Below are 26,051 nucleotides of genomic sequence, written 5' to 3'. Positions count from 1 at the left end.
TGTGTCTTCTTAAACTTTTTCATTAATGTCTTATAATTTTCAATATACAGACCTTTCATCTCCTTTGTTAAATTTAATCCTAGATATTTTATTCTTTTTGATGCAACTGTAAGTGAAATTGTTTTAATTTCTCTGATAGTTTCTCATTAGTATATAGAAAGGCAACGTATTTTTGTGTACTGATTTTGTACCCTGCAACTTTACTAATTTTTTTATTAGTTGTAACACTTTATTTTGTGGAGTCTTTAGGGTTTTCTATATATAGTATCATGCCATTTTCAATAGTGATAATTTTACTTCTTCCTTTCCAATTTGTATGTCTTTTATTTCTTTTTCTTGCCTAACTGCTCTGGTTAGGACTTCCAAAACTGTGCTGAATAAAAGTGACAAGAGTGGGTATCCTTGTCTTCTCGTTGAAGTTAGAGAAAAGGTTTTCAGCTTTTAACCTCTGAATTTGATGTTAGCTGTGGGCTTTTCATACATGGTCTTTCTTATATGGAGGTGCAGTTCCTCTATACCCATTTCATTGAGAGTTTTTACCATAAATGGATGTTGAACTTTGTCAAATGATTTTTCTACATCTATGGAGGTAATCATATGATTTTCATCCTTCATTTTTGTTAATGTGATATATCATGTTGACTGATTTGCAGATGTCAATCCATCCTTGCATCACTGGAATAAATCTCACTTGATCATGGTATAGGATCCTTTTAATATATTGTTGAATTCAGTTTGCTAATATTTTGTTGAGGATTTTTACATCTATGTTTATCAGGGATATTAGCCTGTAATTTCCCTTTTTTATGGTGTCTTTGACTGGTTTTGGTATCAGCTTAATACTGGCTTCATAAAATGAATTTGGAGGTGTTCTTTCCCCTTCTACTTTTTGGTAGAGTTTGAGAAGCTCCTGTATTAACTTTGTTGAACGTTTGGTTGAATTCACCAGTGAAACAGTCTGGTTCTGGACTTTTGTTTGTAGAGAGTTTTGAAATTACTGACTCAATCTCCTTACTAGTAATTGGTCTCTTCAGATTTTCTATTTCTTCATGATTCAGTTGTGGAAAGCTGTGTTTCTAGGAATTTATCCATTTCTTCTGGCTTGTTCAATTTGTGGACGTTTAATTGTTCACAGTAGTCTTTTATAATCCTTTGTATTTTTGTGGCATCAGTTGTAACATCTCCCCTTTCATTTCTAATTGTACTTACTTAAGCCCTTTGTCTTTTTTTCTTGGTGAGTCTAGCTAAATATTTGTTAGCTTTATTTTTTTTAAAGAACCAGCTCTTTGTTACACTGACATGTATATGTCATTATAACTCCCAAATTCAGTGAGCATCTTTGTGACCGTTACTTTGAACCCTTTATCAGGTAAATTACTTATCTCTGTTTAAAGGTAATTTCATGAGGTTTTATCTTATTCTTTCATTTGGAGCATATTCTTCATCTTTTTTTTCTTCTCATTTTGCTTAACACTCTGTTGGTTTCTATACAGTAGATGAAATAACCACCTTACCCTGTCTTGAAGGAGTGATCTCATGTAGGAGGTGAACCTTGTCATTCAACCCACCTCAGCTCTTGATTGTCCCTCAAACCTTTGTGCTTGTCCAAGCAGCTATTATATTTTTAATAGCTCCTACTAGATAAGGATGCTCCAAACCTGTCAATGTTCCAAAGGGGAGGATATCAGTACCTAGATTCAGGCTGACTGGAAGCCAGACCTTCATGCAGCAGCTTTCAAGAGTATGCAAATATATACTGTCCTGTGGGACCACAAGCCCAAGCCCTACTGGCCACCAGAGACAGGTAATCTGGAGGTGTCCCCTATGCAGCAGTTGCAAAAATCAGGGCTCCAGACAAGTGAATGAGCTCTTTCCTGGGAGATACCAATGAGCTGGGGCGAGGCAGTGGGAGAGCACCAAAATGGTGTACATAGCCTATGTTCCTTGAGAGCAGCTTGGTAGGCCTCTAGGTGTGTGATAAACCTGAAGCCTGCCCCTCAGGCCAAAGCTCCAGAAGCAAAATGTCTATTCATATCCTCTGCCCATTTTTAAGTTAGATCCTTTATTCCAATTTTCAACCTGATCCCAAATTGCGGTCTATTATAGAACAGCCAAACTGGCAAGTCTGAATAAAAACAAATAAACAAAAAAAGTCTAAAAACAAATAAACAAAAAAAAAACCCAAAAAACAAATAAACTAGTCCAAAATTTTTATGAATACAGACAAATGGGAACACAAACACTAGCATGTTGGACTTGTGACAAAGTTCAGTACAAAGAGTATTAATAATACAATTTCAGTAAGTATAAACAACTAAAGTTGTGTTCCTCAACCACAATAGAAATCAGCTTTGTCTAAACATATTTTATAGGCACAAAAAATTTAAGTTAAACTAAGCAGCTAATGGTAGCTTGAATTATTTCTCCTGCACTAAGTGAATTTATAAAGGTAACTTTCAAGTACCTTTAAAAAGGTCTTTTCTTTATTAATAATTTAGTTATAGACATAGATGAAGACTTGTGTTTCATTCAGCTAAACAACAAAAAGAACACCTGAAATCCCTTAGACAATTTTGAACAAATTAATATTTTTTTCCTTAGTTATTTCTTTCTATTTTAATTCTGCTAGACTACAACAAGTTTCCTAAATTCTGGGTCTCCAGGTTGCTCAAGTCCAAAAGGCATTATGGTGTATCTGAATGGCATGTGTAGCACACCAGTTACCAGCTGTGATAGCTATACATATATTTTGCAGCAGGCAAGTTTTGATTTTGGCTCTGTGCTAAATCTGGTAACCTTTATATAACATAAGTAGTATTGCTTAGCCTCAGAAGATGAGTGGATCATCACAGCTTGTGAGAATTGATTCTGGATTCATTCCATCAAATTTTTGTGATTTTCAGCAGCATATAACTTGGATTTTCAAAGCTTTATTCCCACTTAGTATGCATTAATGCACACTCTTTATTTCTGTTTTGTTTAGTTTGCAAGACAAATGCCCAAGGGAGATTAATATCAAAAGTTGCATTTTTTTCCATGCCTTCTTGATCATTGTTAATTATTAACTCATCAATAAGTTTACAGAATATATTTAGTTACAAATTGTAGCTGTCCTTCACAAACCTTGAAAGTATACGATTTAAGGGCCATGATTTTACGAAATAAAAATGATAAATCAAGAGAAAATGTCCAATTTATTACTTATTCATGCATGTGGTTATCACATTGGTTGAGTTAGATACACTGCTGGTGATACATGTGTGGTACTACACACCAAGCGATGCATATCAAGGAAAGAGACACTGCCAAATTCTTTGGAACAGATAACATTTCAAAGCAACTAGAATCCATACATTGTGCAGGAATATGATTAACATGGTGACCACCAATTTGTCAGAAACCTCCCACTGATTTAAATAGAACTACGTTCTAGAGACATGTGATTAACTAAGGTAAAAGTGAAACAACTCTGTAAAGTAATAACAGCATCAGCATCCACTTGCAGAACAGGTATCTGGTGTCCATAGCTTGAAGGTAAATCCAGGCATCAGTGTGGTGGTGGCACTTGTAGAATATGAAGTTTTATCAATACCTTTGATAGCACAGAAGATGGTACTAGATGGTATTAGAAGATAGCACATGGATATCAACCACTCTTGAGTTGAAAATTGCTTTAGAAAAGTTTGACTCTAGATGTGAAGCTTCAGAAAAGTCTTGACTGTATCTTAATATTTCACTTTTTTGTTCCTCTACATGTATTTGCAAAAGGGTTAAATGACATAAATCTATATTTAAGTGGTTTTAAAAAAGATTTCCAATAAATAAAAACTTCAAGTAACAAGAAAAGCATTGCATATTTTATTGGTAGTGTTTTCTCTTTTTCAGTGGAACATAAAATAATGGCGATTCTTAAGAACTGATGACACCTTAGATTAATTAGATTAGAAATACAGCATTGAACTTTTAATGAGTGACAAACACATAACATCCTCTGAAATCTATGCAAGTAAATCAGTAAATGCTAAAAAATGGCTACCATATATCTTTATTTACTCCTTGGGAAGAAACTTGAAAAATATATACATAAATATCATAACTGAGGGTTGCTGATAAGTCACATAGATTTTTATCATCAATTTCAGAATGGTTTGTATCTATTAATACTTATTTATTAATTAAGACTATCACAATATTTTAAGCATTCATTTAATTTGACTCTGTTAGCCATGGATTTGTTTCTGAAAAAGTACTTCTACAGTATTCCTACAGTGCTTTGAAGACCCTACAGTATGACATTTTTATTAGTTCATCAGAATAGGTCTAATGCACTTGAGGAGAGAACTGCCAATGAATACATCTAACTTCATTGGAACCAAAGCCCAAAAGAAGATGAAAAAATTCTGAAGGTATATTTAGAAAATTACCTTTAAAACAATTATAGTATTTTGTGAACAAAATAATGTTCCACAAGTCATCTTTATAAAAGAAAAATTTAAATAGTGATAAATATAAAAAAAAATCACTTTTCTGAACTTACATCCTTAAGCTATTCTTTCATCTAAAATGGTTTATTTTTGTTATTAATTTTATGCTACAGCAAGCATGTTAATATAATTTTCATTAATTCACTTCAATTAAAAAACAAGTCTACAGAAAATTCCTGCATCTGCAATCTTGCTCAATCAAGAAAGGCAGAGTATACAATATTTAAGATGTCTCTAAATCAGACTGTTTTCTATTCAAAGTAATTTCTAGAAAAATTTGCTCCCTATAAGTTATCATGTCTTCCACATCTTTGTAGAAAAGCATTTCTTCAATGGACAACAGCTTGTATTTATTCAGGCTGAATGCTGACTTGTTCTGTACAGCATTTAACATCTTTAGGGATGTTGTAACTGAATCACTCAAAGAAGAACAAACTGGGAAAATACGAGCATTCCACAAACTCAAACATGTCTTGTTTCCAGAGAACAGTTCCTCTGTAACTTTAAGATTCCAAATGTCTAAGCATGACAGGAAACAGACTCCAAAGAATTGAAGTAACTTTATATCTGACAATGTTTTAACATTCTTTTTCAAGTTGTCTTGCACTCCACATGCCATAGTTGAATACTTTAAGTGTCTATTCATCTTCAAGCTTAAGGAACACACAAAAGAATGTGCAGACAGGACGGCTGTTGTTATGATACAAGAACCACTAATAATGCAATTTTCCCCCACTGAAACATCAGGCCCCAATCTGGAATACTCTACAACTGAGCCAGGTGCCACAGAACTTCTTGAATCCAATATACTTTGAATGATACAGGATTTGTTGCTAGAGCATTCTGGTATTGCTGGAAAGATGCTAAAAGCTATGGACTGTAAGCCAAGCTCTGACTTCAAATTGCTATCAGAAGTAAAATGAAACAAATATTCTTCAGTTGTTCCAATGTGATAAAATTTGGAGTTATTAAGAACAACAACATTTAGTGATGTTCCTCTAAGAAGATGAAATATTCTTTGCCTCATGTCTACCAGCTCTGACTCTTCTTTAGTAACATTTGATGTGTTTCTGGTATATTCCACAGTTGCTCCAGGTCCCAAAGCCTGCAGAAAGTCTCCATAGGCATCTATTTCACAGTTCAGTGTACCTATTTTTTCATAAAAAGCAAGTAACTTTTTTGCTGTTCTATGATCCATGTAAAATAGGCTGTCTGTGTAGACATACTCAGGGTCTAATTTAAGAGAGGGTATGTCACCCCCAGCAAAGTTTTGTTGAAAAAAATTTCTAGGTCTACACACAGCATCAAATTGATACATCTTTTCTATGCTGGGCTTATGAAGGAAACGATGGCAACTTCTGTACTCGAGGTCTCTATGTTCTAAATAGTTAAAAGGTTCTAAGACAAATACTCCATGTGTTGTACCTACAGTCAAACTAGAAGGATGAGCTAAAGCAGTAAAGCCAGGTTTGTCAAACCTAATATACTCAGATTCTCCAATACTATAAAGTTCAATATCATCTGCACAGGTAACCAGAATCCCAGGATTCATATGTGAGGGGAAATCAATGTACATGGCTAGTTTTAATTCCAACATCTGATAAATGGGGCTACCAAAAGGTAAAGCAGTGAAAATTTTCCCCAGAGCACTTGCATTTGGAAGGCGTTGACTGTAGCCACCTATATAAAATTAAACAAAATAACTGTTTTAAAATGTTTATAAGATTTAAAAACCTAGGAGCATCAGTTACAACTCAAAATATCTCTAAAGATATTTAAAATATACAATATATTACTGTATCCCAGGAAAGAATAATAAATTCCAGATGACAAATTCACAGAGCAATTCTGTAGAGATTTGCTATAATGCAGTTCTAGATTAGAAAAGACCTGTAACATGCTTTACAGACTATGAATTGTTTTAACTCAACTGGATAACAAGTAAAAAGGACAATGAGCTAAAATATGACCTTATATCTACATTTCACACAATAAATTTCAACCATGTTTAAACACCTACATTAAAAATCCACTTCATGGGGGGAAAAAGTCACAAAAAACTAATATACATAATTATCTATTAAAGAGTAATTTCCAGATGGAATGTGTTTCCTCAATTACATACACTTAAAGGAAGTAAAGGTGCATTTATTTAAAAGCACTTTACAATGTATATTTGTTTTTAATTTTAAAAGGCCTTTCCCTCTAAGATGAGCCTTATGACTTAATTCCTTGAAAAGTGTGTTCGCTTAAGTACATTAAATAGCTTACATCATTTTTACGTAACTAATTATAGTGAGAGGCATAGTAGAAAGAGTCACACAAAAATGCGTTCAAATTCTGGTTCACCACTTTTTAATTGTTCATCTTTGGACTTAACACTAAATCAGCAGATGTAAATACTTGCTTTATCATGTTTTATGAGATCAACAATACATGCAAAGCACTTACTACAGAGTACATCATTCAACCAATGAGCTAATACTTTCTTTTTCATTTTCCAAATACTAACCAACAGTAAAGTTCAGCATTGTAAGAATTACCTACTTTTAATTACACTTGACCCTTGAACAATAAGCGTTTGAACTCTACCAGTCCATTTACATGAGGATTTTTTTCAATAAATACTGTAAGACTATATGACCCGACGTTGGTTGAATCCCTGATGAAAAACTGTGGCTATGGAGAGTGGAACTGCCTATACAGAAGACCAACTATGAAGTTACATGCAGATTTTAGACTGTGTGAGGGTTCAGCACCACTCACAGATCAATGCATTATTATATATTTGCAAGGATCGATTGTATTAAAATATATTTTCTGGTGTCTAACTTAATTTTTACTAAATTAATTATAATACTCGTTCTGGAATAAAACTGTAAATTTGAATTTTTCTTTTACTTTTTCAGTTAGTCTTAAAATCAGAACTTGGATGTTTTACTTGATATCATCTTTAAAAAGAATCATTGTTCCGTATATGAATCCTAAAAAATGAAAAGTGCCTTGGTAACCATGTGGATGAGTGGCTCTAAAATATCTGTTCCTGAACTGGTACAAGTCCATGACAAAGTTTCGCCAGCCTCCAGTACATAGAGGAAAAATAACAGAGGTCTCTTTCATATAACCCAAATTTTCATACAACCAAATCTGTCCAATTTAAAAAATTATACTCTGAGATTACTTCTTTCCTACCCTTCTGTTCCCTTTTTTGGTGTGTGATTTTCCCTCTTTTATACTTTCTTGTCAACTCCATGTTCTGTCACCACCTTTTCTTTTTGTTTTTAAACTCCTAAGGATTATGGACTTTGGTCACCAATAACTAGATAAAAATGTGTTAACAGGTTTTGTGTAAAGTCTGGTAATCACAGTACTAAACCAGCCTCTCCCCTACAGCAAGAATCCTTTCTAAAGCATTGTCAAGAAATGTTCATATTTTGATGAGTTCTATCTTAGGAAAATAATTTTCGATATGTATACCAAAAACAATACATGAAAGTTGAGGATGTATGTGATCTACAATTTTAAGGTTAAATTTTGTGAAAAATATTATGCTACTTACAACCTAAAAATATCAAGGAAAGCATAAAATATTTGTTTCCAAAGCAGTATAACTTCAAAGACAAAAGAAAAAAAAAAAAAGGGGATAGTATTAGTAATGGAGAGAAAGGCCCCTTGGATATAAAAGGTAATATACTAAAAGAAAATGTAAATTAGTAAAGTGTAACATTACCAGAGTGAATTAATAGGATGGTAAAAGAATTCCATTCATCTCCATAAAGCTTTTCCAAACATCGAAGGGCACAAAGTGTCGATCCTCCATTTCCTTGAAAACAAAGTTAAAAAGCTCAATTTATTTCACATAAAGTTACAAAAACTTTGTTATTACAGTAAATTTAAGTGTTATAACTTTGAGGATATGACCTCTGGCTACAATTAACCAGGCAGAGACCAAAGGTATAGGCAGAACAATCAAATTAAATACACATTTCTTAGCAATTAAATAATTAGTAATAAAACCCAGAGATGAGCCCTTGGTAATAAAAGTTGAGTTAATTTTCTCCTGAAAATAGTAGTAAAAAGAAAGAAATGATAAATTAAGCAATCTGCAACACTATAAGACTGTAAGTTTACACGTTCACTTGGAGTAATGAACTGTAAAACCCATTAAAATAATTCTCCCATATGATCATATATATGTGTTAGATTTACTTTCTAAAAAGATTTTTAGAACCTGTTTTCCTAAAAAACATCTTAAATGTAACTTCCACTTACTAGTTACCATGGGCAAGTTATTTAACATTTTGTGCCTGAATCTCATTCAAACATGGGAATCAGAAAAGTACTGACCACATATTTATGAGGATTAAAACACTGGCTAATTAGGACATGCTAGTATCAGATACAGATACCCTAACTCTGGTATCAATGAGCTTCAGCTTTAAGTATCACATGGAAAATGGCCCCCAGGAAAATAGCGTGTATTTTTATTTGCAAGGTAAGGTCAAAAGGCAAAGTGGACAAACTGGTTTTTAAAAGTAAACATCTATGATAATTATGCCATTAGACTGTGCTCTTTCGCATTCTGCATTGTGGTCCCAAGAGGCCAAATATTTATTTTTTCTGATTTGATCTCTTCATGTAAGTTTCTGAGCAAATTGTGTAGTTCAGAGGGACCTTAAGAGTCCTACTGATAAGGTCCAAAAGAACATTCACCACCTGAGTAAATTTTATTAAGACTAATAAAATTCTCTTTTAAGTAACATAACATTCTGGAAGTTTTTCATGGTAAGTCCACAATGTGTAAAAACAGTTGCCATGCCTTTTATCTTTCTTAAAAAATAGTGAACTTACATAAAAATTAAAAAATTTTTAAAGACTATAGGTGGTAAGACACACAGTATAAACTGTAAGCCACAGGAAAGCTTTTCTTCAGTGATTATTCTGCCCACAATTTATGATATAAATCTGACCATAAATGTGTACCAATTTTGGCTCCAGCAGGATCAACAAAAACATGATATTGAACTCCAAGAGGTAACTCCTTTTTTTTCAGCTTTTCTGACAGTTGTTGCTTATAAGCAAGTTCCTGTTTATCATCAGCTGCTGTTATTGCAACAATGTCCCAGAATTCTCCAGCTGCCACAGGTTTGCCTATGTGTAAGAAGAAAGTGATAAATATTATCAGAATTCTCTAGCTGTTACAGGTTTACCTATTTGGAAAGAAGGAAAAAAGAGGTAATAGTATCTTCAAAAATGTATCTTCTGCTTTTGAGAATTAGGGAATAATGAGTGGTCAGCTAGTAGGATTCAAAATAGTTCTAATGAGGATTGTTCACAAATTCTACTTTTTTTCCTTTTAGATTACTTGCTCCTTTTATGGTCTACAGTCCCATTTATTTAGATTTTCTGAGAGTTGTAATGTTTCTTGATTAAGAGAAGTACTTTTGACTTGCTAAAGATGAGCTCAATTCTTAAATAAAGAGAGGAGACAAAGGAATAAATTAATCTCCAGTTTTGAAAATCAGTTTTCACATACAGGGACCACTTAATGTTTGTTGGCTAAGAAAGATTAAATCCAAGGACCCATTGCTACAATGTTGGTGTTCATAAATGTGGGCACTTTACTTTTTAATCGCCTTAAAATGAGCCATGCAAGTTTACAAAGGTTACTGGAGAATGACACCAAATCTGGATAACAGAAAAGTTCCCAGCTCCCTGATGAACTCAATAAGAGACTGAACTTTTGGCTGACAGTTGGAAGCTCTTCTTTATTGATAAACAAGACAAATAAGCGTTTTTAACAAATTCTAGTCAGCTAGAATCTAATAGTCCTGAACATTTTACTGTAATCCAAGTATTATTTTCTGTATTTTTAAAGCAGTAACGTCAACAAAAATATGACCAATTAGATAGTTGTACAGGAAATGACAAGTGGCATAGTGCTTTAAAAAAACATTTTGACACAAAGTTACCCCTTTTAATTTTTAATCAATAATTTCACCGTGTTGTTTCGCTTTTCACTTAGTAAGCGTTCACATCATGGAACAAATTGGTGAAGTAGGTAGGGAGTGGAAGAAAGCTAAAATCGGATTTGTAAGAGTCAAATCACTATGCTTTAGATCTTTTAGGTTTATTTAAAATAATTTTTGCTAATGAGCTAACCAAACGAATAACTTGGATTTATAGCTTCACTAGTCAGGCTAATAACTGTCTTCTCATTCCTCCTCATATATATACATATATATATATATATATATTTATATATAAGCAACTGGGAATAAACTTAAAGAAAGCAACAAGCATAACGTAAAGAAAGGAGAGTGACAGAAGAATAAAAAAACTTAAGAGGAACATTAACTGCGCCTGGGCCAGCGTCCTAGGCCCGCAAGTGATTAATAAAAGGAAGTGGTAGTCCAGCAAATACACCAGCACGTAAAGCGCCCTCCCTGTCCGTTGCCGGGGAGAGCCAGGGTTCCTCCTTTGGTACCTCTAAGCTCTGAAAACCTCCGCAACCTTCGCTGGGTGGCTTCTCGCAAAGATACGCCTGGAAGGGCACTCGTGGCTGCCATAGCTCACTTTCCCCAACACCGCCGAGGACTTCCAGCGATCCCGCAGCCCAGCACCGCACGCATGCGCCCTGGGACGTAACCCGTTCTTTGGTCCGGTTTCGTCTCTGTCCCGCCCCCTTCGTGCGTCACTCACGTAACTACGCCCCCGAAGCTCTTTGTCTTGCCTAAGGAAAACCACGACGGGGTGAGCCCGGGGCTTCGCTCCGTTTCCCTAGCAACGGCCTCCGGAACGGATAAATGGCCACCTAGTGATTTGTCGGACTGTGACGGGTCTGGGCCGCTTGTTACCAACTAATAAAGCCTTGCAGCTCGGTAGACCCGGTGAGTTGTCCTGCTTGGGCGGCGAAATTTCGAGAACTGACTCGCTTAAGGAGAAGTTCAAACTACAACTTAGCTTCTAGCTTTCTCTCAAAGGCCGTTCGTCCTTTCTAACTCGTGGTTTGTTTCAGCCAGGGGCAGTTCCCAAGGACCTCTTGAGAGTTAATTCTTCCCCTTGGGTCGTCGTCTGAAGCCATCTGCCCCAACCCCAGGTCCAGATACATACATAGTCTGAACTTTTAAAATCTGTACTCTCTTCAGGAAGCTTTGTGGCTTCTTTGCCCTTGCAGTTACTAGAGAGTGAGCCACTCCACACCTCTCAGTTTTGAGATAACTTAAGAGGCTTTTGGAAGTTGTATAAAATTCTGCAATGAGGCCCTTAACGTTTGGGGCTTTTTGGCTGTTTCTCTGGCAACCTTTTGTGTATGCAGATTAATCTAGAACTTTCAATAGCATTCCTGGGAATAAGTTGGCCTTAGTGGATGTGTTTTCGGTAGGTATCGATAGATAAGTTTTCTTCTCTTGTAAAACACCAAGTTTATGATGAGTTTTACAGATTCTTCTATTTATCTTTACACGTGAGAAAGCTATGAATGAGAGAGAATAGTGACTTAGTCAGGCTCTCACAATTAGTTAAGTAGTAGAGAGAAGATTTAAGCAAGATATTTCAATCCCAAACTCCGACATCATTCTACCGCACCATACAGTTTAATTTAGTTGAGAAGCCTGTCTTCATTAAAGTTTCATCAGGAACATAGGCATTCAAGGCCTTACAAGTTCTTACCATGAACTTAACTTAGTTTTTCTTCTACAGAATTGACCCTGTTATTTAATTCAGTACTTAGAGCGAAAGAATTTGAGTGAAAAGGGAGATTATGCTTTCATAGTTTTATTGTTTAAAAGCTCTCTTTTTTGTTAATAAAAACAAAACATTCTTAATAAGAACATTTAGAAAATACAAAAGACTTAAGTGAGGTGAGAGAGAACAAAAAGGGAAGTAGCAAGAGAGAAAGTGAGATAACGGCTTAAATAAAGGATTTTATTTTTTAACTGAGTGAAACAAAGCCATTGCAAGGTTTTATGTGACTTACATTATGTTTAAAAGGAGCATTTCATGGAAATGTGAAAATAGACTCTAGCGGAGAGTGGGGCAATGATAGAAGCAGGGAGACTTGTTTGGAGGCTACTGCAGCAAAACAGGTGAGAGTTGGTGAAGGCTTGGCCAGGATGGGAATAGTGGGGGTGATGAGAAGTTGGTTAGATTCTGGATATATGTTTGAAGGCATAATTAATACAATTTGCTAAAGGAATGGCTGTGGAATGTGAAAGAAAGAGAGGAGTCAAGGATAACTGCCTGAAGGCTGGAGCGACCACCAGTTGAAATGGGAAAGGATATGGATGGGGAAGTAGGGACGGTTATTGGGGTAGTAGGGAGAGTCCAGAATTTGGTTTTGGATGTGGAAAGTAAACAGATGTATATATGTGCAGTGCATATGTTATGGGAGTTTGTATGTATATGTGTTTGCATTATACATGAGTCTGGAGTTTACAAGACAGGTCCGGACTTAAGAGATATAATTTTGGGAGTTGTCAGCATACAGATGGAGTTAATTTTTAAACTACAGAATTAGATGAGGTCCTAAGGAAAGAAAGGGCAATAGAGCCTATAAACTGAGGGATTGTACATACTAATGAGGTAAATGCTGAAAAAGGTAACTAAATAAGAAAACTTAAGAAATGATAAGAATTGTGAGGGGACTAAAACAGGGTGATGTGATAGACTGTATAACAGAGTGTTAAATGTATGTTAGAGCATTTCTTGGACCTGGGAAGAATGGCCATGGAAATGGATGCTACTTTTTTGCTGATATGATTATATTACATAAAATGTGCTGGACGTAAATATACTATATCGGCTATGTTTTTTGTCCTTCTTCTGTCTTTTCTGTTTTCTTCAAATTTTCACTAATATTAATTTTTAAATAAAAAATGAAAAAGTTGTATACTATGTGAGTGGCAGTAAATTTCTGGCAGTTGATTGTAGTGGGTAAAAAAGTCAAAGGATTTTATTTAAGTTTAGGTTTTATATAATCAGACAGTGTGATAATGGTTGTTTAAACAGTCATAAGCTACTGTGACCAGAATAAAATATGTCAGTACAGGTCTGTAGTAAACCCATTATTCTGTATAAAATGGAAATGATGTGTTTGATCTTGAATTCCACATTTCAAAAGGGACATCAAAATGATAACAAATATGATTTAAAATAAAGATTTCAAAGATTTGTTGATTAAAAAAAAAAGGGGGGGACATCAGACAAACCAAACTATAATAAGTTGAGAAAAGATGTTTTTTGGAGGCATTTGGGCTTTTTTTTTTTTTTTTTTTTCTATAGGAGGAGAGTATCTGAAGAAGTGGCATGAAAAGAAGTGAGATAGACTTTTTAAGAACTTTACTGAGGTATGCTTTAACTATCATTAACATATTGTAAGTGAGTTTTAATGATTTTTAGTAAATGTACTGAGTTGTGCAACCATGATCACAAGCTAGGTATAGAACATTTCCATCACCCCAATAAGATGCCTTGTGCTTATCTACAATTAATGTCTGTTAGGTTATTTTTATTACTATAGGCATGGATATGACTGTTGTGTGAAAGTTGTAGAGAAGCACATTAAAGTTTTTCTTCTTATTCATAAAAAGAAGCTTAAGCCACATGGAGCAGGTCCTTGATTACGGACCATGGAGCTTAGGTACATGGCTTGGCCAGTTCATGCTGGGGCTCTCATCTTTTCCGTTACTTGTGCATCATCTCTGTTTAACCAGTCTTTCTCCTCTTACTCTTCCTGATGTGGAGTGTAAAGCAAAAATCTCTTTTTTACTGTTTCCTTTCTTTGAATGTAATTACTCAGTTAGCCTGGTCTCAGACTATTTCTTCCCTAATTTTTCCCACTGTAGCCTATTGAAGGAACCCTTACCATCTTTCTCGAGGGCAAAGGAAAACTTTTTTCCCCTAAACTTCTATTTTACTTTCTCTCTTAATTTTTTTAAAGACTGTATCTTCAGAGCAGATTTAGGTTCACAGCAAACTTGGGAAGAAGTTACAGAGGTTTCCAGTATACCCTCATATATACCCACACATGCATAGCTTCCCCCATTATCTACATACCTCACCAGAGTGGTACATTAGTTAAAATTGATGAACCTATAATGACACATCACAATCACTCAAAGTCTGTAGTTTCCCTTAGGATTCACTCATGGTGTTTTATATTCTCTGGGTTTGGACACAGTATAAGGACATGTATACATTGTTATAATATTATTCAGAGTAGTTTCACTATCCTAAAAATCCTCTGTGCTCTGCCTATTCGTCCCTCATTCCCCAAATCCTGCAAATCCTTCAACCACTGATCTTTTTACTGTTTCCATGTTTTGCTTTTTCCAGAATGTCATATGGGTGGAATCCTACAGTATGAGCCTTTTTAGATTAGCTTATTTCACTTAATAATATGCACTTAAGGTTATACCATGTCTTTTCATTGCTTGATAGCTAATTTATTTTTAGTGCTGAGTAAACAGTCCATTGTATGGATGTACCACAGGTTATTTATCCATTCACCTACTGAAGGACTTCTTGATTCCTCCCAATTTTGGTGATTGTGAGTAAAGCTGCTATATATATCCACGTACAGGGTTATGTGTGAAAATAAGTATTCAACTCCTTTGGGTAAATACCAAAGAATGCAATTACTGGATTTTATGGTAAGAGTGTATTTAGTTTTTTGAGAAACCCCCGAACTGTCTTCCAGAGTGGCTATACCATTTTGCACTCCTACCAGAATGAATGAAAGTTCCTATTCTTCCACATCCTTGTCATCAGTTTGTGTTATCAGTGTTAGACTTTTGGCCATTCTAATCGGTGTGTTATGGTATCTCATTGTTTTCTTAATTTGCATTTTCCTGATGATATGTGTTAAGGAGAGACTTTCATATGCTTATTTGCCACCTATGTATCTTCTTTGCTGAAGTGTCTGTTAAGGTTTTTGGCTTATTTTTTAATCTGGTTGTTCATTTTCTTATTGTTGAATTTTAAGAGTTCTTTGTATATTTTGTATAAGAGTCCTTTAGCAGATGTGTCTTTTGCAAAAGATTTTCTCCTAGTCTGTGACTTGTCTTCTCATTCATTTGGCATTACCTTTTGCAGATCGTGTCTTTAATAGTAATGAGCTATAGATTATAAAGTATTTTTTTATTGATTATGTTTTTGACATTGTATCTAACAAAGTCATCATCATCCTAATGTCATCTAGGTTTTCTCCTAAGTTATCTTCTAAGAGTTTTATTGTTTTATGTTTTACATTTAGGTCATATATCCAATTTGAATTATTCTTTCTGGAGGTATAAAGTCTGTGTCCAGATTCATTGTCTTTTTCATGTGGCTGTCCAGCTGTTTCATCACCATTTGTTGAAAGTCTGTCTTTGCTTTTTCTCCTTTGTCAAAGATGAGTTGACTGTATTCATGTCTGTCTGTTTCTAGGCTCTCTATTCTGTTCTACTGATCTATCTTTCTTTTGACAATACTGGACTGTCCTGATTACTATAGCTTTATAGTAAGTCTTGAAGTCAGGTGGTATCATTTTTCCAACTTTGTACTTCTTAAGTATTGTGTTAGATACTGGGAGGTCTTTTGCCTCTATATATAAACTTTAGAATCAGTTTGTCAATAGCGATAAAATAACTTGCTGAGATTTTGACTGGGGTTGTATTGAATCTATAGATAAGTTGGGAAGAACAGACATCTTGATAATTTTGAGTCATTCTATCCATGAACATTGTCTTTCTCCATTCATTTATTCTTTGAATTTGCTCATCAGCATTTGTTTGTTTGTTTTCCTCTTATAGATCTTGTACATATTTTGTTCCATTTATATGTAAATATTTCATTTATGGTAGTGATAATGGAAATGGTATTGTGTTTTTAACTTATTCATTGCTGGTATATAGGGAAGTGATTGACTTTTGTGTATTAACCCTGAATCTACAACTTTGCTCTAATCACTTAGTAGTTCCAAGGGTATTTGTCTGTTTTTTTGAATTTTCTACACTGACAATCATGTCATCTGTGAACAGAGATGTGGTCTGTACATTTTTATTTCCTTTTTTTTTTTTTTTTTTTTTTTTGTCTCATTGCATTAGCTAGGACTTTCAGTACAAAGTTGGGAAGTAATGGTGAGAAGGGACATCCTAGCCTTGGACTTCATCTTAGTGGAAAAGCTTCTAATTTCTCACCATTAAGCACAATGTTAGCCGTAGACTTTTTGTAAATAGTCTTTATCAAGTTGAGGAAGTTCTTTTCTATTCCTAGTTGACTGAGAGTTTTATCACGAATAGGTGTTGGATTGCATCAAATGCTTTTCCTGCATCTGTGATTCTTCTTTTTAGCCTGTTGATGTGATGGATTACATTAACTGGTTTTTGAATGTTGAACCAGTCTTGTATACCTGGGATAAATACAGCTTGGTGGTAGGTGTATAATTCTTTTTATACATTGTTGGATTCGATTTACTAATTTTTTTTAGTATTTTTGCATCTGATTTCATGAGAAATATTGGTCTGTAGTTTTGTAATGTCTTTGACTGGCCTTAGTATTAGGATAATGCTGGCCTCGTAGAACAAATTACAAAGTATTTGCTTTGCTTCTATCTTCTTAAAGAGATTGTAGAGAATTCATGTAACTTCTTCCTTAAATTTTGGTAGTATTTCCCAATGAACCCATCTGGGCTTGATGCTTCTGTTTTGGAAGGTTATTAACTATTGACTCGATTTCTCATAGGTATACACCTATTCAGATTGTCTATTTGTTCTTGTGTGAGTTTTGGCAGATTATTTCTTTTAAGAAATCAGTTCATTTCATCTAGGTTATTAAATTTGTGTGCATGGAGTTCTTCATAGTATTTCTTTATTATCCTTCCAATGTCCACAGGATCTGTAGTATCATCCCCTTTTTCATTTCTGATATTAGTAATTTCTGTCCTCCCTGTTTCTCTTTCTCTCTCTTTGGCTTGGCTAGAGGTTTATCAGTTTTATTGACCTCTTCAAAGAACCAGTTTTTGGTTTAATGGATTTTCTCTGTTGATTTCCTGTTTTCAATTTCATTGATTTCTGCTCTAATTCATATTAGTTCTTTTATTCTCCTTACTTTGGATTTAATTTTCTCTTCTTTTTCTAGTTTACTAAGATGGAAGTTTAGATTGTTATTTTTAGATCTTTCTTCTTTTGTAGTATCTGCATTCAGTGCTATAAACTCCCCTCTAAACACTGCTTTGGTGCATCCTGCACATTTTGATAAGTTGTATTTTTATTTTCATTTCATTAAAAATATTAAACAATTTATCTTGTGATCTTCTTTGGCCTATGTGTTATTTAGAAATATGTGTTACTTAGAAATGTGTTGTTAATCTCCACCTGTTTGGAGATTTCCTAGCTATCTTTCTGCTATTGATGTCTAGTTTAATTTCATTGTGATCTGGGGCAGATATTGTATAGTTTCTATTCTTTTAAGTTTGCTAAAGTGTATTTTATGATTCAGAATGTATTCTATCTTGGCAAATGTTTCATGTGAGCTTTTGATGAATGTGTATTCAGCTGTTGTTGGATGAAGTAGTCTGAATGTATCAATTATATCCAGTTGATTGATAGTGTTGTTAGTTCAACTGTGTCCTTACTGATTTTCTGTCTGCTGGATCAGCCCATTTCTGATAAAAAGGTATTGAAGTCTCCAACCATGATAGTGAGTTCATCTGTTTCTTCTTGCAGTTCTTTTAATTTTGCATCACATAGTTTTACCCTCTGTTATTAGGAGCATAAACCTTACCAGTTGGTATGTCTTTTTGGAGAAATGACCCTGTTATCATTATGTAATGCTCTCATTATCTCTGATAACTTTTCTTGCTTTGAAGTCTGCTCTGTCTGAAGTTAATATAGCCACTCCTGCTTTCTTTTGATTAGTATTAACATTGTATATCTTTCTCCATCATTTTAATCTATATGTCTTTATATTTAAAGTAGGCTTTATTGTAGACAATGTATAGGTGGGTCTTGTATTTTAATTTTTTTTAATCTTCTCTTACATTCTCTTTTGATTGGTGCATTTTGACTATTGATGATCATAATGATTATTGGCATAGTTGGATTAATGTCTGCCATATTCATTACTGTTTTCTATTTATTGCCGTTGTTTTTTGTTCCTATTTTTGCCTTCCATACTTTTTCTGGCTTTTGTGGTTTTAATTGAGCATTGTATATGATTCTGTTTTCTCTCCTTTCTTAGCATATTGGTTATAGTTCTTATTTTACTTTTTTTAGTGGTTGCCCTAAAGTTTGCAATCACATTTATAACTAATCCAATTCCATTTTCAAGTAACATTATACCTTTTCCCAGGTAGTGTAAGTACCCTACCTTATAATAAGAAAATAAACCTAATTCCTTCCTCTGTCCCTTATTACTGCTGTCTTTAACTTCACTTATATATAAGCATTCATACATATATGATATGTAATTAAGCATAGATAATTTCATACATTGTTTGCTATTAGTATTTTGACAAATTGTTATCTGATAGATCAATTAAGAATAAGAAAAATAAAAGATTTTTATTTTACCTACACATTTTTCTTTCCCAGTGCTCTTCCTTGCTTTATGTAGAACTGAGTTTCTGAACTACAGTATATTCCTTTTCTTTAAAGAACTTCTTTTAACATTTATTGCCAGGTAATTCTATTGGCAACAAATTCCCTCAATATTTGTTTGTCTGAGAAAGTCATTATTTCTCCATAATTTCTCCATAATTTCAGAGGATACAGAATTCTAGGTTGGTGAGTTTTTTTCTAGCAACACTTTAAATATTGTACTCCACTGTCTTCTTGCTTGCATGGTTTCTGAGAAGAAGTCAAATATAATTCTTTGTTCTTATGTTAGAAAGATGTTTTATCTTCTGGCCTCTTTCAGGAATTTATCTTTGATTTTCTGTAGCTCTCTTAGTTTTTCTGTAGAATATTTCAAATGACTGTCAGGTAATAAAATCATAATATACCTGTCCCAATATTAGCATGAGTTTTTTTTCCAGGACATAGAGAGGGCAAGTGGTGAAGAATATAAATTAGGAGAGTCAATAACTAAATTTCAATTAGTAAGTACACTATTTATTACTCTTACTAGAAGTATATTAATGACCCAACTTTAGAATATTCAAACTCTGTTTTATGAATGCTAACCAAAGTTTTTAAGCGAAGAAACAAATATTTGCTATGTTAAATTTTTCTTATTAATTTCTTATTTTCTTATTTCTGTCCATGTATTTTTCTGGCTGTTTTAATTAGTTTTGGTTGTTTTATATCTATCTTCTGGCTTATCACCCTTTAGTTTTTCAGGTTTATGATTTTACAATGAATGTGGAATAGAAACAGAAATTGAAAACTGGCATTTTTCACAAAAGCTTTTTTTTTAATAACAAATATATGTAGCTTTCTAAATTTTAGAAAGCAAATATATTTACAGGGGAAAAAGTAAGATGTCTTGATTACAAGTGAGTCTTGATTTCTTGCTCCAAATGATATTTTATGTCATTTGAAATGAGCATGTAATGTTTCAAAGAAGCAAGCTTATTTACATTAATTTATAAACCAACTAAATTCCATTTTTATTTTCCAGGAGACATGTACTGTTCTGACTGTTCTACTAAAACCCCTCTCTTTAGTTTTTAAAGAGCATTTTCTCTGTGATGTAAAATCATAGCAAGTCTTCATCAAAACAGGATTGATTTAATAAATTTAATGGCTAAATTAAAAGTATTTTAAAATTATAATTACTGTATATATTATGGATTTCAGTCTATTGCAGACATACTAAAGTAGTTTGCAACCACAATAGATATAAAATATTACTAATTATAATCCTTACAGTTTGCTTTTCAAAAAAACTTTTTTTCCTTTTATATGATTTTATTTTTCATATCAGCTTATATGATAATTCTAGAGTCCATTGTCTGGCATTCCACTTATTTATAGTGTCATAACTAATGTTTACAAAATAAGGTACTGCAACATAGATCATCAAAACTAATATTATACTTTAATACACTTTTAACTTAAAATAATGTACTTATATTATTGGTATCTAAAATTCCAGTGGATGGGTATGATATCTAAAGGTCATTGACACAGTTACAAAGCATTTCTTTGAAAAATATTTTAAATATTTTTTATATATTCATTTGAAATTAAATACACAGAATAAAGAGTTTTTACTTTTCAACATTTAACTTAGATATTCATTCATCATAAGCACTTACAGTTGCTATGTGTATTTACCACTAGTTTTTTAAATGGAAAAATTTGGGAACAAAGATGAGAGTTATAATTGATGTACATTGTATTTTATAAAAACATGGTTTTTATAGTATGATTAATAATATATGATAATTTTAAAGTTAGCGTTACAGTCAATACAAACTAATGAAAGATTTACTGATATATATATACACACACATACACACTTATGTATTTTTTATTGAAATATAGTTGATTTACAATATTGTGTTAGTTTCAGGTGTACAGTACAGTGATTCAGATATATTCTTTTTCAGATTCTTTTCCGCCCTATAGGTTATTACAAAATAGTGAGTCTAGTTCCCTGTGCTATATAGCAGGTCCTTGTTGATTATCTATTTTATATATAGTAGTGTGTATATGTTAATTCCAACCTCCCAATTTATCCCTCCCCCACCCCTTCCCCCTTTGGTAACCATAAGTTTGTTTTCTATGTCTGTGGGTCTATTTCTGTTTTGTAAATAAGTTCATTTGATACTGATTTCTTTTTAAGCCTAGAACTTCTTTGAAACTGTAATTGGAGCCCTGATGCTTTCTCTAATGTGTTGCTGTACTTAAACTAAATTTGCCTTTTGAACTTTATATTATTATTTGAACTTAATAATATACTTTTATGTACATTTCACAAAGTAATTGTAAAATTATTGGAGTCTAAAAGGAACAAAAGGATTCCTCTTTAATGGTCATATTTAAAATTAGCAGCACTCCACAAGCAGGCTTTTAGGTAGGTAGAGGAGGAGCTATCAATTGTAGTATTAAGTGAGGTACAATTGACATATAACATATTAGTTTCAGATGTAATACGTAATGATTTAATATTTGTATATATTGAGAAAGGATCACCACGGTAAGTTTAGTTAACATCCGTCACCATACCATGCAAAATACTTTTTGCTTTTGAAGAGAACTTTTAAGATCTACTCTATTAGCCACTTTCAAATATGAAATAGAGTATTATTAACTACAGTCACCATGCTGTACATTACCTCCCTATGACTTATTTATTTTATAACTGGAAATTAGTACCTTTTGAACCCTTCACCCAATTTGCCAAACCCCCACTACCCACCTACAGGAACCACCAATCTGTTATCTGTTTTTATGGGCTTCCTGTTTTTTTGTTTTTTTTTTTTTTAAGATTCCATGAATAACTGCGATCATACAGTATTTGTCTTTCTCTGACTTAGTTCACTTAGCATAATGCCCTCAAGGTCCTTTCATGTTCTCACAAATGACAAATTTCATTCATTTTTATAGTTGAATAATATTCCATTGTGTGTATACACACACACACACACATCACATCTTCTTTATCCATTCATTCATCACAAAACACATAGACTATTTCCATGTCTTGGCTATTGTAAGTAATGCTACAATGAACATGGGGGTCCAGGTATCTTTTCAAGTTAGTGTTTTTGTTTTCTCCAGATAAGTACCCAGAAGTAGATCATATGGTAGTTCTATTTTTAGTTTTTTGAGGAAACTCCATACTGTTTTCCATAGTGGTTGTACCAATTTACATTTCTACCTGCAGTGCACAAGGGTTCCCTTTTCTCCACATTCTTGCCAATACTTGTTATTTCCTTTTTGATGATAACCATTCTAATGAGTGTGAGGTGATACCTCATTGTGGTTTTGATTTACATTTCCCTGGTGATTGGTTGTGTTGAGTACCTTTTAATGTACCTGTTAGCCAACTCTGTGTCTTCTTTGGAAAAATGTCTATTCAAATCCTCAGCCCACTTTTTAGTTGGATTATCATTTTTGCTGTTGAGTTGTGTGATTATATATTTTGACTATTAATCCCTCATCAGATATATGATTTGCAAATACCCAGTAGGTTGCCTTTTTATTTTATTGATGATTTCCTTTGATGTACAGAATATTTTTAGTTTGATGTATTTCCACTTGTTTATGTTTGCTTTTGTTGTATTTGCTTTTGGTGTCAGATACAAATACTGTCACCAATGTCAAGGAGTCTACCACCTATATGTTCTTCAAGGAGTTATATGATTTCAGTTTTTACTTTCAAGTCTTTAATCCATTTTGAGTTAATTTTTGTATGATTTAAGATAGCAGTCAAGTTTCATTCTTTGCCATGTGTCTGTGCAGTTTTCTCATCACCATTTATTGAAGAGAATTTTTTCCCCCATTATATATTATTTGGTTCTTTCTTGTAAATCAATTGACCATATATGTGTGGTTTTATTTCTGGACTGTCTACTCTGTTTCATTGATCTATATGTTTGTTTTTAATGCTGATACCATACTGTTTTGATTACTATAGCTTTGTAATATAGTTTGAAATCAGGGAATGTGGTGGCTCCAGCTTTGTTCCTTTTTCTCAAGATTTTTTTGGCTTTTGGGGTCTTCCATGGTTTCATACAAATATTAGGATTGTTTGTTCTATTTTTGTGAAAAATGCCATTGGGATTTTGATAGGGTTTGCATTGAATCTACTTTGAGTAGTATGGCCATTTTAACAATGTTAATTCTTGCACTCCATGAACACATAATAGCTTTCAATTTATTTGTGCCTTCTTCAGTTTCTTTCATTAGTGTGTTGTAGTTTGCAGTGTACAGGTGTTTTTACCTCCTTGGTTAAATTTATTCTGAGGTATTTTTTTTCTTTTTTGTGCAATTGTAAATGGGATTGTTTTCTTAACTCTGTTTCTGATAAGTCATTATTAATGTGTAAAAATGCATCAGATTTTTGTGTATTGATTCTGTATTCTGTAATGTTATTGATTTTATTAGTTCTAACAGTTTTTTTTTTGTGTGTGTGAAGTCCTTACGGTTTTCTATATGTAATATGTTGTCATTTACAAATGGTGACAGTTTTACTTCTTCCTTTCCAATTTTAATGCCTTTTATCTCCTATTCCTGCCTTATTGTTCTGATTAAGACTTCCAGTACTATGATGAATAAAAGAGAGACTGGGCATTCTTGTCTTGTTTCTAATCTTAGAGGGAAACCTTTCAGCTTTTCACCATTGAGTATGAGGTTAGCTGTGGGCTTGTCACATATGAACTTTATTATGTTGAGGCGTGTTCCCTCTACACCTAGTTTGTTGAGAGTTTTTATCATAAAGAGATGTTGAATTTTGTCAAATGCTTTTTCTGCATCTGTTGAGATGATCGTATGATTTTTCTTGTTCATTTTGTTAATGTGGTATATCACATTGACTGATTTGTGGATGTTGAACCATTCCTGCTTCTCTGGAATAAGTCTCACCTAATTATGGTGTATGATCCTTTTAAGGCATTGTTCAATTCTGTTTGATAATATTTTGTTGAGGATTTTTGCATCTGTGTTCATCAAGGAAATTGCCCTGTAATCTTCTTTTTTTGTGATATCTTTGTTTTGTTTAGGTATGAGGGTGATTCTGGCCTCATAAAATGAGTTTCAGAATGTTCCCTCATCTTCTTTATTTTGGAAGAATTTGAGAAGAATTCATATTAATTTTTCTTTGAATGTTTTAAGATTCACCTCAATCACTTTACCTTTATTCTTTGTGAATCTTTATGTATAAAGTGGCTTTCCTGTAGACAACATATGGTTGGGCTAGTTTTTGATCCACTCTAACTTTGATCCACTCTGTCTTTGTTTTGATGCTTAGACTATTGATATATTTACCTTAAGTCCCCTACATACGAACCTTCAAGTTGCAAACTTTCATAGGTGCAAACGTGTGTTCACATGTCCAATCACGTAAGTTAGTTTGTGTGTCTGGCATACACTGTCACGTGCGTGCATCCTCTACAAGTGGTAGTGCTTTGTGTACTTTACAGTGTTGTATAGAGTACAGTATCTTTATTTCGAGCTAGATCTGCAAGAAGATGACTTCACTGAACTCCTTGCTGTGCAACACGAGGAGCTTACTAGTGAAGACCTGATGGAACTGGAGTCCCAGAGAAAGGACGAAGAGAGACAAGAGGAAGAAGAAGTAACTGAAGCACTGAAGAGATTCACGATGCAGGAAATGGCAAGGGGATTTTCTTTGTTTGAGGAGGCACTGTTAGTTTTTGAGGCACAGGACCTGAACATAGAATGGTACATGAAGGTTGCAGCAGCCGTTCAGGATGCAATCCAGTGCTACTGTGTCATCTATGATGAGAAAAAAAGAGCTATTACCCAGACATCACTGGATCATTTTTTCAAAAGGGTAGATAGAGTTGAATCTAGCAAGGAACCAGAACCTGAGCCATCAACATCAGGTGTGAGTGAAATTGCAGCTTGCCCTCCATCTCCTATTGCTGACGATCCTTCATCTCCCTCATCTCCCACCTCCTCTCCCTCATCCAGTCAGTAACTCTTCTTGCCTGTTCACTTGATGCCAGCCCCTGTATGCCAGCTGTTGTACTGTAGTATTGTACTTTTCAAGGTACTGTACTGTAGGTTAAAAATGTTTTCTTTATTTTTTGTTTGTTTTTTATGTATTATTTGTGTGAAAAGTATTATAAACCTATTACAGTACAGTACTATATAGCCAATTGTGTTAGTTGGGTAATTAGGCTAGCTTTGTTGGACTTATGAACAAATTGGACTTACGAACATATTCTTGGAACTGAACTTGTTCATATGTAGGGGACTTACTGTAAAGTGATTATATAGTTGGATTAATATCTGTATTTGTTAATCTTTTCTATTTATTGCTCTTGTTCTTTGTACCAGTTTTAGCCTTCCATTTTTTTCTGCCTTTTGTGATTTTAATTGAGCATTGTATATGATTCTATTTTCTATCTTTTCTTAGCATACCTATTTTACTTTTTTTAAGCCATTTCCCTAGAGATTGCAATAATCCAAATCCACTCTCACATAACACTATACTACTTCGTATGTAGTATAAATATCTTGTAATAAAAAAAAATTCCTGACTCTTCCTTCCTGTTCCTTGTATCCTTGCTCTCATTCATTTCATTTATACATAGCATAGTTACTTATACAAAAATATATAGTTGACTTCTAAACAACATGGGTATGAACTGTTGGGTCTACGTCTATGTTTTTCTTTTTTTCAATAAATACAGTACTACACAATCTGTGCTGGTTGAAGCCACAGATGCAGAACCTTGGATAGTTTTGTGGAGGGCTCACTATGGGACTTGAGCATCCATGGACTTTGGTATCTGTGGTGGATCCTGGAACCAATCCCCTGTGGATACTGAGAGACAAATGATTTTTAACTGTGTAAGGGTCTTCACCCCTACCCACAGCCATGTTTTTCAAGTGTCAACTGAGCATATGTGTGCATATATAATCAAATAAATTTTTGCTGTTAATGTTT

The 26,051-nt window shown here is 33.7% G+C and overlaps 2 protein-coding genes across 3 annotated transcripts in view; one reads left to right on the top strand and one right to left on the bottom strand.

The window, feature by feature from the left end:
- Window positions 1–4,466: 4,466 nt before the first annotated feature.
- On the bottom strand, window positions 4,467–11,372 carry FPGT (fucose-1-phosphate guanylyltransferase). Of its 2 annotated transcripts, XM_079901956.1 has the most exons (4): window positions 10,972–11,372; window positions 9,468–9,635; window positions 8,215–8,307; window positions 4,467–6,164 (listed from the first exon to the last, which is right to left on the bottom strand). In XM_079901956.1, the coding sequence occupies exons 1-4, from the start codon at window positions 11,051–11,053 to the stop codon at window positions 4,708–4,710; spliced, it is 1,800 nt and encodes a 599-aa protein (XP_079758082.1). In that variant the 5' UTR covers window positions 11,054–11,372; the 3' UTR covers window positions 4,467–4,707. The 2 variants fall into 2 exon arrangements, with proteins under 2 accessions (XP_079758082.1, XP_079758083.1); XM_079901957.1 differs by lacking the exon at window positions 10,972–11,372 and having other exon boundaries at window positions 9,455–9,963.
- Window positions 11,373–13,683: 2,311 nt separating this feature from the next.
- LRRIQ3 (leucine rich repeats and IQ motif containing 3) overlaps window positions 13,684–26,051 on the top strand; it is a gene marked incomplete at its 3' end in the record, with an annotated part of 232,002 nt that continues 219,634 nt past the window's right edge. The window contains exon 1 of the mRNA XM_079901948.1: window positions 13,684–13,831. The remainder of the gene's footprint in view (window positions 13,832–26,051) is intronic.

Source organism: Stenella coeruleoalba (genome assembly GCF_951394435.1).
Source record: "Stenella coeruleoalba genome assembly, chromosome: 1".
Lineage (NCBI taxonomy): Eukaryota > Metazoa > Chordata > Mammalia > Artiodactyla > Delphinidae > Stenella > Stenella coeruleoalba.
Note: the sequence above shows the minus strand (reverse complement) of the source record. Positions and strands in the feature narration are given on the sequence as shown.